Consider the following 14,635-nt stretch of genomic DNA (forward strand, 5'->3'; position numbering starts at 1 on the left):
CCCTGGCCCTGGGTGTCTCCCAAGGCTGTGCCTCACCCTGACACTAGGATCCCTGTGAGGGAGCCAACCCACAGCTGCTCTGAGTCCCAAGTTCAGCTGGTCTCTTTCTAAAATGGCAACTGGCCAATTTCCCCCTCCTGGGGAGTGTCTGACCTGGAAAAACTCACCAGCCACTGCAGTCCTCCGCGTCCACTGCTCCATTCCACTGATGTCTCTGTGGAGGCCTCTGGAGTCAACAGGAGTCACTGTACCTGTGCAGGCAAGATCAAGCTGCCACTCCCATGCCGTGAGCCAGGACTCAGAGAAAGCGCCACTTGCTGCCTCCCTATTCTGCATTGAGGTTCTTCTCCTCAGTCTCCCATGGGCTGCAATCCTTGCTTCAGGTCCTTGCTGGGCCCCAGGGACCCACTTCCCTCCTTCTACACATTGCTATACTCCAGCATCTGGACTCCAAATCTTGGAGAGGCTGTTTTGCTGCTGCTCACCACCCAGCCATCTTCTACACATTGGTTTTCACTTGGCACCTTCTCTATATCATATTGTTTCTGCTATTTTAGGTACCCCAGTCCCAACTTTGAGGTTAACTCTTAGCTAACTCTGCACTCAGCCCTGATTCACTAAGATGACTCCATGAAGAGCATATGTTTTAGGCAGGCTGCAGTGTGAGCCACTAATTTCCCTTACAGTGCCTTCTTCCATCACAGTGCCAGGTTGCTACAATTAGCTGCCCCATTGTCTAATAAGCTTTGGTCCTCAGACTTAGGGCAATTCATCAATTGTTCAGTCAATCTACATTCTTTGTTTCAATGACCCTGTGTCACTTCTTACACTTAATCCAAAGGGATATCTTTGTTGGGAGTGGGCAACCTCATTTTCCAAGGGTCTCTCATCTGTTACTTTGCATGTTCATTTCATTTCCAGTGAAAGAATGGTATGTAATTGATGCTCCAAGACAAGGTTTCTAGTCTACCCACTTGGCCTTCCAGAGGCCAGAACATCCTTTATCAATAGTCCCCCCAGTCTTCCCTGTACTACTGACGTTAAACCTTCACTCCTAAGATGCTCTCACACCCCTTCCCAATTCAAAATCTTCAGGATTCATTAAGCCTTTCCTGATTTCTGCATTATGGCGGCAGCACAGTCAGTCAAACACAACTTCTGGAGTAGGGTGAGCCTGGGCACAGGTTCTGTGAGCCTTGTTTCACAACTGACTGGTTGTGGACACTTAACTCCTCTGAACCTGTCTCTTCCTCTGCAGTGGAGGTAACATTCCTGCTTCTGAAGGGGTTGCTGGACCTCTACCTGAAATAACTAGTGCAAGTTCACAGGAGGGACACATGCCCAGTGAGCACTGGACAAGTTTGCATTCCCCACCCCCATCTCTTACTAAACTGCTGAAAGAACAATTTGCATGACTCTGAGGGCTCTCTCTCAAACCATTTGTTGAAAAAAATCAGAAAAGCATTTATGAATTTAATGAGTGCTTTTTACTTTGATATAATGAGTCCAGTGCAGCAATAAAGGAGAATCAGGAGGAATAGGCCCAGTGCTTGCTTGGTGGTGCTGAAGTGTTATTACATAAGGTGTGGTAACAGGTCTGTGGAAAATACCTGCTTGCAGTTCTGAGACAATTAGAAATTAATATATGAGCTGCCAAAGAGAGCACTGGGACAGTTAGAAACTACAAGAGTCGTGTTCACAGGTGGGTTGGGCACCTCCGTGCCTGAGAGATGAGGGAACTGAGGCCAGGTGTGCAAAGAGCTCAGTAATGTCACACAGCATGACAGGGGTGCTGCAGGTGGAGAAGCAGCCGTAGGACACCCACGTTAAGGTTTCTTCACTCCTGTATTAGAAACACAATATATCTAACATGAAAACAATCAGAAGATAGTTTAAGGCCAAGTAGTAATCATAATGGTGCGGATTAACCATAATTAATTGCTATTCTCTGTGTCAGAGCTCTACGGGCTATTAAAATACACTTTTATTTGTTCTACGTGATTTATGTTATTAATGAAGCCAAAATGCTTTTACTCCTGGGCTTGGCCAGAGCCATGGTGCAAGCTCTGGAGTCAGAGAAAGGCCTGACAATAAGTGCAGTTTTGCCACCCTAGGGAAGGCACATGGTTACCTAGCATACATTGTATGGCCTTCAGACACACAGATGTCTCAGTACATGGCTATCTAAGACTCCTCCTCCAACCATGCACATACCAGAATAAAGCCAGATTGTGACCCAAATATTTGATTACTATGAGAAAGAAAGATGCCAGGAAGTCACGGATACGCCTGTTTATCTCTCCACGCTCAGGAACCCATCCTATAGGGAGTGACACAGTGAAAGACCTTGAGGACAGGAAGTGCTCAGACATTCAAAGCTTCAAAAGGTAACTTTACCAGGGCAATTACTCACTGCCAAGGCCTTTGCATTTTATGAAGACTCGCTGTATTTTCCAAGTGGAAATAAACATGTGACATAAGCTAACCCCACACTGCAGGGGGAGTGGAAAATTTAGAAAAAGTGCTTAGACATCTGAGACCTCTTAGCATTTTAATTAAAATCTTAATATTCTGATGGCAAACTCCACTGTTTGGATACAGTTTTCATACACCTCCCAAGGGTTAGTGTGTTGGAATGTGATCACTACTATGCAGTATTAAGAGGGCGGAAGTTTAACCCCACTGTTCAGAGGTGTACCCTGTGGGAGGAGATCAGAATGAGACAAGGCCACCATTGAAGCTGGTGGCTTTGGGACGAGGAGACACCCGAAGACACACCTACGTCTTTGTCTGTGGCTGTGTGAGGATTCCCTTTGCCACCTCTGGATTCTGCCAGCAAGAAGGCCATCAGCACATGTGACCCCTTGATCTTGGGCCTCCAGAACCAGGCACCCAAATAGACCTCTTTTCTTTATGAGGTTACTCATCCTCAGATCTTTCATTATAGTAACCAAAAAATAAATCTGAGAGCAATTTAGAAAATGTAATAAAAGAGCAGATACATTCTAGTGTGTGAGTACAATCTTTTACTGCTGAAAGCGTATTGCTCTTGACAACACAGTAGAAAAGAGAAGCCCACATTCATTTAATAGGAGGCTGCAATCCGCTGTCTGCTCCCTGAGGAGCCTCGCCCTACCGTTTTCAGCTGAGACTGAATTTCTATTTCCACCAGCTGCACAAGGCAGCATCCCTCTCTAAAATCCATATCACCCTAGCAATATACATCAATAAAGCACTAATAAGCCGCCCGTGCTAAATCCCTGAGCACTTGGGGAAACTGTGAGCATTCTCAAGTCGCTCATCCACACCCACCTGGTCTCTACGGGCACAAGTCACTTGGCTGCAAAAGGAGTTCTAGTTTTTCTCTTTTTCATTCATTAGTTCCTAATGTGAGTAAATTTCTCTGCAGACATTGGAGATAGTTAACTGAAAACATTTTTATCCATGGACCATAATATTCCTAATCTCTCAGGAGATGTTTGGAATAAGTCGATTGGGGGGACCTTCCAAGAAGAAGAGGGGAAAGTGTGCCCCTGAACTGTGCAGATGTATGCAGAAGTCAAGAGCTCAGGCTGAGTTAAATTCAGAGGTTCAGATCCCAGACGTGCTCTTCACTCAGGGGACAGTGATTATCTCCCCTGGGCAGTCGGCTGGCTCATAAAACATGCGCTCTAGCAACCAGGCCTCTGGGGATTTTGAGGACTGCCTGAACTGATGCACACGGAGGACGTGGGTGCCCCATAACTCCCAGCTCTTACCACACAAAAAGGCAGCCTCTGGGGCTTATTCTGAAAAGCAGATTCCCCTCAAGACTCCACCAGAGAGTGCTGCCCACACAGGGAGGGAGCCCACAGCGCTGGACCTTAGAGCCTCCCCCTCCTCCACAAACAGCAGCAGCAGCTTTCGGCCCCAAGAACTCCACAAGACCGCATCTAGGTGCTCAGTCCTAGGCAGCTGCCAGGAGACCAGGACAATCTGATGAGCAACATGGACAAGATCTCTGCCCCATCATGGAGCTGCCAGATTAAGGAAAAGAGCTCAGCAGGGCATGAAACCAGCACGTATAACACAGCCTGCATACATCAAAGCAGGGCCTTGCAGTAGCTATTGCCCAAAGCATGCATGTGGGAAAGAACTAAGCAGGAAGATGAATCCAAGGGAAGACAGATCCACACTGAGCTCTGGGGCTGCCTTCCTTTTGGCTATGGAGAGGCCACCTCTGCCTTCATCCCAGCGATGTCTACTGAGAACCTTGAGCTCACCAGGCACCATGGGAGGCGCTGGGGCTGGACAGTGACAGCTAGACATGCCTGCTACCCTCGGGGAGCTCATTTGTCTCACCAAGCAAAGATCGAACAGAAAAACTTGTTGCTGATGTTGTTACATAACCAAAGTTTGTTCAAATTCAGCTGCAGCTGACAGGCAGACTAGCAGAGTCACTTATGGTGCAAATAAGAAGCCATAAAACTAATGTCCCACAGCGTCCTAAGAATTATCTCGTGAACAGAGCTATCCTGCAGTGTTCTCCCAACTAAACCCAGTCTCAAACTAACAAAGGTTTTGAGAGATGGCCATGTCCCCGAATGTGCTGTGGTCAGCCTGACGTGGCCTCTAGGCATGCCACCGGGATTCCAGCAATTTCTTCCCTTCTCCTTGAAGGGTCACTGCAACCTGTGCCGGAAATCTCCCTCTGTCTCCATCTCAGGACATAGACTGGTTACCTTCTGTGTCTCAAGCATTGAGAGAAAATCCTGGCAGTGAAGTACGAGGTGGGCTTCTAGTATCGAAGCTTCTTTTTTATACATGGAAGTCATTAATCATGACCTAGGCTAGGCAGAGGGCTTTCTGGAGTACTGGACCACAGACCTAAATGTAAAAACTAAAAGCCATAAAAGTTTTGGGAGAAATTATATGAGAAAGCTTCTATGAACTTGGACTAGGCAAATTGTTTCTTAGATTCAACACCAAAAGCATAAATAATCCATAAGAGAAAAACTGAAAAGTTGGACCTCTCCAGAATTAAAAAGTGGATGCTCTTCAACAGATTCTATCTAGAGCTAGGCAAGCCAGTGCATATCTGTAATCCAAACATTCAGGAGGCTGAGGCAGGAGGAATGCAAGTTCAAGCTCAGCCTGGCCTACACAGAGAATTCAAGGCCATAGTGACACTCCCAAAAGACCTTATTAGGGCATGGAAGACAAACCAAAGTCTGAAATAAAATATTTCAAATCATATATGAAAAAAGACTTGTATCTAGAATATAAATAGAAAGAGTTCTCAACATTCCATCATAATTAAAAAAAAAAAAACAAATTTAAAAATGGGCAAAAGATTTGAACAGCTATTTCACCAAGGACATGTGGATGTCAAATGGCACAGGCAAAGATGCTTGATGTCTGGAAATGCAAGACAAAACCAAAACGGCACACCTTTGTGTGCCAACAGAATGGCTAAAATGAATAAGACAGACACTACCAGGTGTTGACAGAGACAGGAGGTAATGGGGTGCCCATACCCTCCTTGTTTACCTACCTACCAAAGTGAGGGTAGGTAAAATGGTACATCCACTTTAGGAACCAGATTGGCAATTTCTAAAAAGTTGAACATGACTTAACCACATAGTACAAGTTTTCTATTCCTAGAGAAATGAATGTCCAGAGGCTTGGATGCATGGACTTAACAGCACTACTTATAACAGCTGAAGATTTAGAAATAAAATATCCATCAATGAAGTGATGAGCTGTGATATATTTGTAAAACAGAATACTACTCAGTAATAAAAAGGGGTGAACAACTGAGATATGTAATAAGAAGGAGGAGTCTCAAATTAAACACTGGGTGAGTGAAGCTAGGCAGAAATAAGGCAGAGATAAACATAGTGAGCATGTTTTGTTATTCCATTTGTATAAACTCTAGAAAATGCAAATTAATCTCCAGGGGAAAAGAGCAGACAAATGTTTGCCTGGGGTTGAGAGGAGAAAGGGAAAAGGCATGAGGTTAAGATGACGCTCACTGCCTCGATCTTGTTGACGACTTCACACCTCGGAAGCCATCAAAATGTATCCAACGGTCCACTTACATGAGTGCCATTCACCACGTGTCAGAGCAGTTAGGAGGACAACAGTGGTAAGTGACAGCAACCTCAATGCACCGCCTTTGCCCCCAGGTCCAGTCACACCTGTGTGGATCTCACACCCAGAGGAGGGGATTTTGAGGGGGTTTTAACAGCAATGTGTCTTTCACTGTCATAAATGTTTTAAACATTCACTATACTTTATGATCCCACCCTCCAAGAGACACAAAGCACTAAGGGCTCTATCTGACCAGGCCTGAAATCCCAGGCACCGTCCTGGGTCCAGGTTGCTAGTAAAGTCCCCAACCTTGGACCGAAGCAGGCCTGGCTGGAGCCCAGCAGGTGGGAAGCTCCAGAGAGAGCGGGAACGCAGAGGCAGGAAGTGTGCAGGTCCATGCTGGCTCATTCCAAGATTTCCCTGAATTATGCAGAAACAATTCCAGAATGTTAGTTCTTAATTAGAGATGCCAAAGACAGAAATGAACACGTGATCTAATTAATATTGGCATCATAATGAAGCTGACAGGAACAAAGGTTGAGAAGATAGCAGTATCTATCCCTGGCCACCGGGAAGTATGTGACACATCTCCAATTAGAATGGGACAATAAAAGTCCAAATTACCAGCATAAAGAAGGACAAAATTAGCCAACAACATCCAAACTGCCTGACAGCTTATTCTTAGCTGCGTGGCCCCTGGCAATGGCTGAAGGAAGGAAAGTCATGCCCAGAAAGAGCCTAACAGAGGGTTTTTGCAGGGATTTTTGTGAAATATTGTTAAAGGAGAAAGAAATAGCTTTAGATCACTTGTGAATTTTTCTGTGCTCTTCTAAGCAACATTAGCATCAGTTGGAGGCAGCTGGATGTGGGTCCCTCTCACCTGCAACCACAGGGCAGCAACCCTTGCCAGTGCAGGAGTTCAGCTGAGCTCTGCCAGTGCCAGCTACCTGCTCGGTTATATCAGTGCAACCTGTGTGTCCCTGTCACAGCCACCCACCCTCCTCCTCACCCTTCGGGAGGCTGACTGCACAGCTCTTGTGAGTGCTGTGTATTAACCAGAGAATGCAGGACCCTGAAGAGTTTCCCACCAGGCTTTATCCCGTGACCAGCTCTCCACACACGGCTCAGCAGCAGGGAACAGTTCATATTTTTTCCTGACATCTACCACCTTACCCCTGGCATGCCAACTTTGGAAGCAAGATCAAGGTCCTTCCCTGGGGTAGGCTTTAAAATGCTAGTGCCCTTTTACTAGCCCTTTAACATTCTCATTATCATGAGTCCAGCTGATCCGGGGAGGCTGGAGATTTAATTATTATGACCCTAAGTTGGAGGGCATCATCTTCAAGATCTGCATGCATTTACATTCATTCCTCTGCCAGCGTGAAAGTGTCTGTCCCCTGCTGATGATGCATGACTAGCTTCTGTGGTTCTGGAAGCCACAATTCACTGAGACACAATACAACTGCAAATGCATAAAAACATGAAGCCGTCGCTTCAAAAGACAGATACTCGAAGGTTAAATCATAATTACAATATGGAAATTGCATTTTTCCTCCTTCCTCCAAAGACCTTTAAAGACACTTAGCAAAGAAAAATAACAAATGCCCTGGGTAGAGAGCACAAGGAGCCCCCTCCTCTAAGGAGTCCAGGTTCATCCTAATCCTTAGAACCTGTGTATATCTTGCCTTCCATAGCACAGGGGTTGGATTGTGGCCCCCAAGAGGTATGTCCAAGTCCTAACCCCCAGGACCTGTGAGCGTGACCTTGTTTAGAAAAAGGGGCTGTGCAGGTATAATTTTCAGGATCTCAAGAAAGACCATGCAGATGAGGGTGGCCCCTAAATCCAGTGACGAGTATCCTTGTAAGACAGGAAGGTCATACGGAGATACAGTGAGGCCAGGACAGTGGAGGCCGTGATGAGAGACACTTAGCCCTGAGCTGAGGTTGCCTGGAGCTACCAGGAGCTGGAAGAGCAGGGAAGGGTCCTTCCCTGGAGCCTCTGGAGATGTGGGGCCCTCACAAGAGCTTTATATCATCTGTGTAGCCTCGGGACCACGAAGGAACACACTTCTACTGCTTTACATTACCTTCCATTCTGGAAACTTGATGCAGTCGCTCTAGAAAACTAATAGCTGTGGCAAAGGGATATTACTGATGTCACTGAGGATCCAAAGGGACATCATCGTTGCCATCGAGCCATTGAGGCTCCCGAGGTGGATCATCTGTGCCAGCCCAATCCGGTCAAACAGCCTTTATAAGGGTGCGGAGGGTGCTGATCAGAGAAGCAGACGTGACGATGGAATCAGAGGTCAGACAAGGAGAGAAATGAAATGCAACACTGGGGCTCTGAAGGCAAAGGACGGGGAGCAGCCAAGTAGTACAGGCAGGACCTGGAAAAGGCAAAGGATAGAGCCTTCCCCAGAGCTCCCAGAAGGGTCACAGTCCTGTCTGCATCTTAGATTTCCGACCCCCAGAACTGTAACAAATGCATGCTTTAAGCTGCTAAGTTTGTAGTGATTTGTTACGGCAGCCACAAGAGACTAATGCACTATCCAGGCGATGTGGATAAAAACAGAAGCCCTTGCAAAATCAGAGCGCACATGCCCAGGGCCCTGCATGACCTCTAGAATGAGCTTCAGAATGGCCTGAGGGTAAGGCCCTGGCTCTGGGCCCAGACCGTGGCTCCTTCTACCTGCGGATTCCCCTGCACAGCCTGAAGCAGTGGAATTAGCCACCTCAGATGGATCAACACTGCCAAGGCTCTTGTTATAATGGTATCCGGCACTTAACAAACGTTCAGCCAATGTAACCTCTTAATATTCATTAGCTTTGGAAACCACCCAAGGACGAAGTTCACATGCATTCCACCTGTGTGCTCCCAAAGCTCCTTACGCACTGCTCCCCACGGGAAGGAAAGTCATATGTGTTGGGGAATAAAACATTCCATGAGAGTGGAAGGTGGCACGGTCCCAGATCAGGCCTACGTCTCCACGCAGTGCCAAGCCCCTATGACCACCGAGGACCTTCCACCTCTCTCTGAACACTCTCAGCGCCCGAGAACTCAGGGGAGAGGGTTCCTGTAACGATGAGACCGTTCCTCACGTGTAGAACCTGCTCCCATCTCTGGGAATCTCTAGCATTTATTCATTCATGTGTATATTCACCAAATATTTACTGTGTTCCAGACACTCTGCTTAGGCGTGGGAGGAGAGAAGTTAGAAAACACGTAGTCGTAGATTCTGCTGACTTTAAAACCCAAGGTAGGTTGAGGTTTACAGATATGAACACGGAGAAGCATGTGGATGATGGATATAAATACGCAGATACATCAGCGTAACACTAATACGTCACAGGTCCAGCACTATGTGACTTCCTTTAGATGGACACCCTCACTTAGCAACCCCCAAACTTCTGCATTGGATTTTATCACGCAAAAACTTGACAAACAGCAATCCAGTTCTATGCATTTAGAATAACTACATTGCCGTCCAACAGGACCTCCACCACAAGATGTGACGGAGAAGGCTACAAGGCGGCCACCCCAAACCCAGCTTATCAAGACTTCTAATATGGCCTTGAAAACGAAAACCTTGCTCTTTTCTGTTCCAGGAAATTTGCCCACTGCCCAAATGCAAGGAAAACAGGTTTTTAATCAACTGTATTTTGAACATCTAAAAGCCCAGTTTTTTCAGACTTATCTTGATTACTTTTAGTGCTGTCTTACACAGCGGCTCTGGAACCAGTCTCTGGTGAAGGCCCCCTCCCAAGCGTCCACTATAGACAAGGAATCTGCTTTCAGAGCTTAGCAAGGACCTGACCCGTCAGTCAAATAGCAAGGAGGGTGGAGTGGGACATGCACCCACATCGCCTCCCCGCGCTTCACGGAGGAGCTCGCCGCTCCGGCAGTCTTTTCCTTCCCACCGCACTAACAATGGTCGCTTTTAACTTTCACTACTCCGTCCTCCACGCAGTGGCCCTTGAGAGACATAAAAAGCGCCCTCCCGTCCCCGTGTCACCTCGCCACCGCACCTCCTGCCCCTGCGCCAGCCTGCACATTCCCACCCCCTCCCTGTTTCACCTGTGATTTGATTTCAAGAACCCTCAGCCCCTGGACACCTCTGGAAGAACACAATCCATTTCCCAGTGTATCTTTTTATGGTTTATAAAGATAGAGAATTCTCCATCAGATGACAGAGTGAAGTACATTGTTGGTTGCTTTTATATATATAGATATCTCAGAGTACAAGAAATATCTCACTTTCCTCTGGAATCTAAGAAAGACAGCAGCACATGTAGGACATGAAATGACAAACACCCTTCCCCATCTGCATGGGAGACCAGAGGGAGTAGGGGGCTGAGTCCAGGGCCAGGCCTGACCGGAGGGAGCCTCCTGTGTGACTCCAGGGGAGGCCCCCAGGGAGGGGTGGACACCCAGTGCCACCTGGTCTTGTGATGTTTTTCCGAAGAAGTTGGAAATCCAGATTTCTATGTGAATTTACCAATTTTTTGCATCATGTAACAGACACCAAAAAGAAAACAAAAGTGCCGCTGTTGCCTGTGCGTCCCCACACACACATTCACACACACACACACACACTGACACACACACACCCCTGAGTAATCTGCATTTTTTTATTTTTACTTTAATAGTAACTGTCAACCTAAAACTTAGTGTTTATCCTTTCTAATCCTGCCAGGGTAAGCCGAGATTCCAGCTTTTTAAGTCACCTGTGTTCTCAGATTCTGTCCTCCAAAGTCATAGCCTCTCAGGAAGCTAACTTGTTCCTATGTGACCACAACTCACGGCTCACTAAACTCGTATTCTTGCTTGTCTGAGCACAGGCCCAGTGTGCAGAACGCCCAACCCAGGAAGATTTTCAATGACCCTTGTGCTTCTCCCTGGGGACCTCACAGTGTTGTCAGTCCTGTGAGACAGCATCAGAGTGACAGCCCCCACAAGGAGGGTGACTCCAGAGCGTGCTAATGACCTGGCCAATGTGTGGGGGATGTCCCCTGGGGGGACAATGAGGCCAGCCCACAGCTCTGCAGACAACTCCATTCATCTTGGAGTTGTGGCGAAATTTATTAGAGACACCAGTGTGAAGCTACAGCAAAAGCAGCCCAGGTGCTTCATTAAACTCTCCCCATGGACACGGGCATCGGGATGGCAGCACAGCCCGCCTTCCCACAGCCCTGAGCGCTTGATCTGTAGACTCCATTCCGCCCCTGTGAAGAATGGACAATCATTTGCTGAAGAGCACGCCTTCTTCATGAAGCCGCGGTAGTGACAGCTGACCAAAAACTATCACCTTCCAAAATACTGTGCATCCCAAGATGGCCAGAGGATATTTTTAGTATATTTCTGTGCAGCAGAGCCGACCCAGTATGAGCCAGAAGGGGATCCATGAACTTGGACCTTCCTTTCCAGGGCAGAAGGTTGAGGATGCTGCCCTGTGCAGCTTCAGGAGGGAAGCAAAAGCTTAGGAACTACACGGTGAGTCATTAGTTTGAGTTCACAGTGGCCTAAGCATACAGACACCAGCCCCATCTGCCACCGTCAGTGTCTCTTTCCAAAGCGATGAGGGAACAATAAAAACTGTGCATTGTGATAGGCAACGCGTCTTCAATATTTTTTATCTCTACAAATAATCTCTGTTATGGTTTAGGTCTAAAATGCCCCCCAAAGTCTCATGTGTACAGAAGGTTACTGGACCGCAGGAGTGCTCTGCTCATGAGTGGACTCACCCATTCATAAGTTCAGTAGTTCAAGGAGCTTTCGGGAGTTGGCGCCTGGTTGTAGGTGGGTCCTGGGCCCACGAACTGGAAGTGTGTGTTCTTGTCCTTGGCTCCTCCCTTCCCTCTCTGCTTCCTGGCTGGGATGAGGTGAACAATTGTCCCCCATCAGGCCTTTCTACCATTGCACTCCTGCCTTGGAACCAGCCGACCATGGTCTGAATCGACTGAAATCATGAGCCTGAATAAACCTCTGCTTCTTTAAATTACAGGTATAGGGTATTTTGTCCCAGTGCTGGGAACGTGACTAATAAATCTCCTATAACTTCACTCAGATATTCCTAAACTCTGAGCATAGGGACTTGTGCTTGTTTAATCCAGTCTGTTCACAGAAAACAAGGGTCTGCAGAAGTCCCAGGGCAGGGTTGTGTCCATGCATTTTAAGCTGGTCCTTCCTCTCTAGAGAGAATTAATATTCCATGCCTGGGAAACAAGATATGCCGAACTGGAGTTTCCTAGGCTCACTATTTTTTAAATTATACTTCCCTGAAACATCATTTCTCCTCTATTAACTGTCTCTGGAGTGAGACATGGCCTCATGTAGGTCACACTGAAAAGCAATTAGCCTCTGCCAGGCCTTTTCTACCACAGGGAAACCCCTAATATCTTTTCTATGCACTGTAAAGTTCTTGGGATTACCGCAAAGTTTTGTTTACCCTCTGGACAGGGATGGGAGGAAGAACAGAACTCAGTGTCATCGTGTTTTCCTACAATACACACGAAGAACTTAAAGGAGGAGGAGGGTTCTGCAAATCTGTCCTTTCTCCCCAAAGTGGCTGCTGCCAAAGCAAATGGCAACCAATATACTAAGAAAAAATAAGCAGAAACACTAAATTCGGTAGTTCTAGCAGAACCCCACAAAGAGCCTGAGAAACTGAAAACATAGGCTGGTTCTTGACAGAATTTGGAATCAGAAATATGGCTAATTAGTGCACCAAATCCAGCAGAAATGTCCGACGGCCAGAGTTCCTCAACCTTGAGCCACATCATTCTGGTTATAACCAAATTAAGCTAGATGGTACACGATGAGCTCTTTTTCTCATTTTAACAGTAATTTATTTTAATGAATATTAACAAAAATTTAGTATATCAAGCTCATGGATTTTATTATCTGATAATGAGGCTAAATTAGTTTCTAAGCTTGAAAGAGGGAGATATTTATTAGTACCACACGCTTCCCAGCTGAGCCAACCAGCTGCTCAAAAAAGCAAGCAAGGCCTTTGAAGAAAATATATTTAGTTAATGGCATTATTGGACATAGACAGCTGGCAAAGATTGGGACGGTACATGCATTGTTAACATTAGGAAAATATCATCCTGGGTAGGAAGGAGACAAGGAATATTATAATTTTAAAATTGTACCTTCAAGAAGACACCAATCAAAGCTGCCCAAGGTTACCCATGTCCGTATTCTCTAGGTCTGTGTACCCTCTATAGTCCCAGAACCACCACACCCAACATTCTTAAAGATACTAGAAGTCCATAAATTAGCTTAGTTGATGTGGTAAAGGACAGAAATGTGACCTTGTGATAGAAAAACAGATGCAAAGGTTTCAAAAACTGTTTTGGAGGAAAATAAATGACTCATAAATATATAGAGAGAAAGAGATAGAGAGAGAGAGAGATGATAGATTAGATAGATAGATTAGATAGATGATAGGTAGATAGATGATAGATAGATAGATAGATAGATAGATAGATAGATAGATATAGACAGATAGAGGGAGGGAGGGAGAGATGCCTTTCTCCTGCAAAATGGCACATTCTCTTTCCACTTGTAGAAGGGCCATTGCTTTCTCTATAAACCAAGCCCAAGCTTTCTAAAGATTCACAAATTCCACAGATTTCCACTATCAAAAATGCATAAATAGCCAGTGCTCCAGACTATAATGCATCTCCTTCCTTTTTGACAGCCCACGCTCTTTCTTTAAGTACTTTTAAAATTCTGTCTAATAATGCCCTTTATCCCTCAGAAAGGAAAAGAGAGAGGAGGGGCGGGAGGGGGAGGAGACTATAAGGTAAGGAGAGAAGGAAAGGTAGAAGGAGGAGGAGACAGGGAAGGGAGAAAGACAGGAGAACAGGTCCCCTGGAGAGTGAGGGCCAGGCTTCCCTCCTGCCCACCACAGCCTCCCTCAGCCCCAGCGCTGCTCTCACCAGTCCCTGTCCCCATCCCCATCCCCGGTGCAGTGCAGTTGTTCTGTTTCCTGCCTTCTGGAGCTCAGGATGCTGAGACAGGACAGATGCTGGGGACGGAAGCAGAGCAGCCATGGCCGCCCACACAAGAGACGCAGAGAAGCTTCCCTACCTTCACTACATCCTCATCTGCCGACTTGCACTCCACGGACTCTGACACGTGGACCACAGAGCCGTCCTCTTGGACCCCGACGACCTTGACAGGGACAGACACGGGCTTCCCGGTGAGGATGGCAGTGTTCAAAACTTCTGTGTCCTGCACAGGAGACAGGGGTGAAGGTCAGCACTGAGGCCAAGTGGGTAGCGGGGAGGGGTGTGGATGAGGGGCCTGCTGCCCTGGGGTCCCCCTGCCACCCGAACAATTGCCTGAAGTCACAAGACCCACACAAAGGGAAGGATTCCAAACAGCTGGATGGGCTCGACCAGACTGAGCTCCTCAAGCCTGAGGCTGCACACTCCTGTTGGTCCCCAGGGGCGGGAGGTGGATGGCTCCCTGGCCTGTGCCTCCCTGTCCTTCTCTACCACCCCTTCTTGCCCTCTCCCAGATGCCATCACACCTAGCACAAGGTGCTTTTCC

The 14,635-nt window shown here is 46.9% G+C and overlaps 1 protein-coding gene across 4 annotated transcripts in view; it reads right to left on the reverse strand.

Moving 5' to 3' along the window:
• The window catches only part of LOC102026220 (transmembrane protein 132B), a 213,553-nt gene that overhangs the window by 39,544 nt on the left and 159,374 nt on the right, over window positions 1-14,635 (reverse strand). For all 4 annotated transcript variants that reach the window (XM_013503744.1, XM_013503746.1, XM_013503747.1 and 1 more), the window contains one exon: window positions 14,171-14,314. In XM_013503744.1, coding sequence (XP_013359198.1) covers window positions 14,171-14,314 — 144 coding nt within the window. The remainder of the gene's footprint in view (window positions 1-14,170; window positions 14,315-14,635) is intronic.

The sequence above is a fragment of the Chinchilla lanigera genome, unplaced genomic scaffold, assembly GCF_000276665.1.
Source record: "Chinchilla lanigera isolate Chin_1 unplaced genomic scaffold, ChiLan1.0 scaffold00081, whole genome shotgun sequence".
Classification (NCBI taxonomy): domain Eukaryota; kingdom Metazoa; phylum Chordata; class Mammalia; order Rodentia; family Chinchillidae; genus Chinchilla; species Chinchilla lanigera.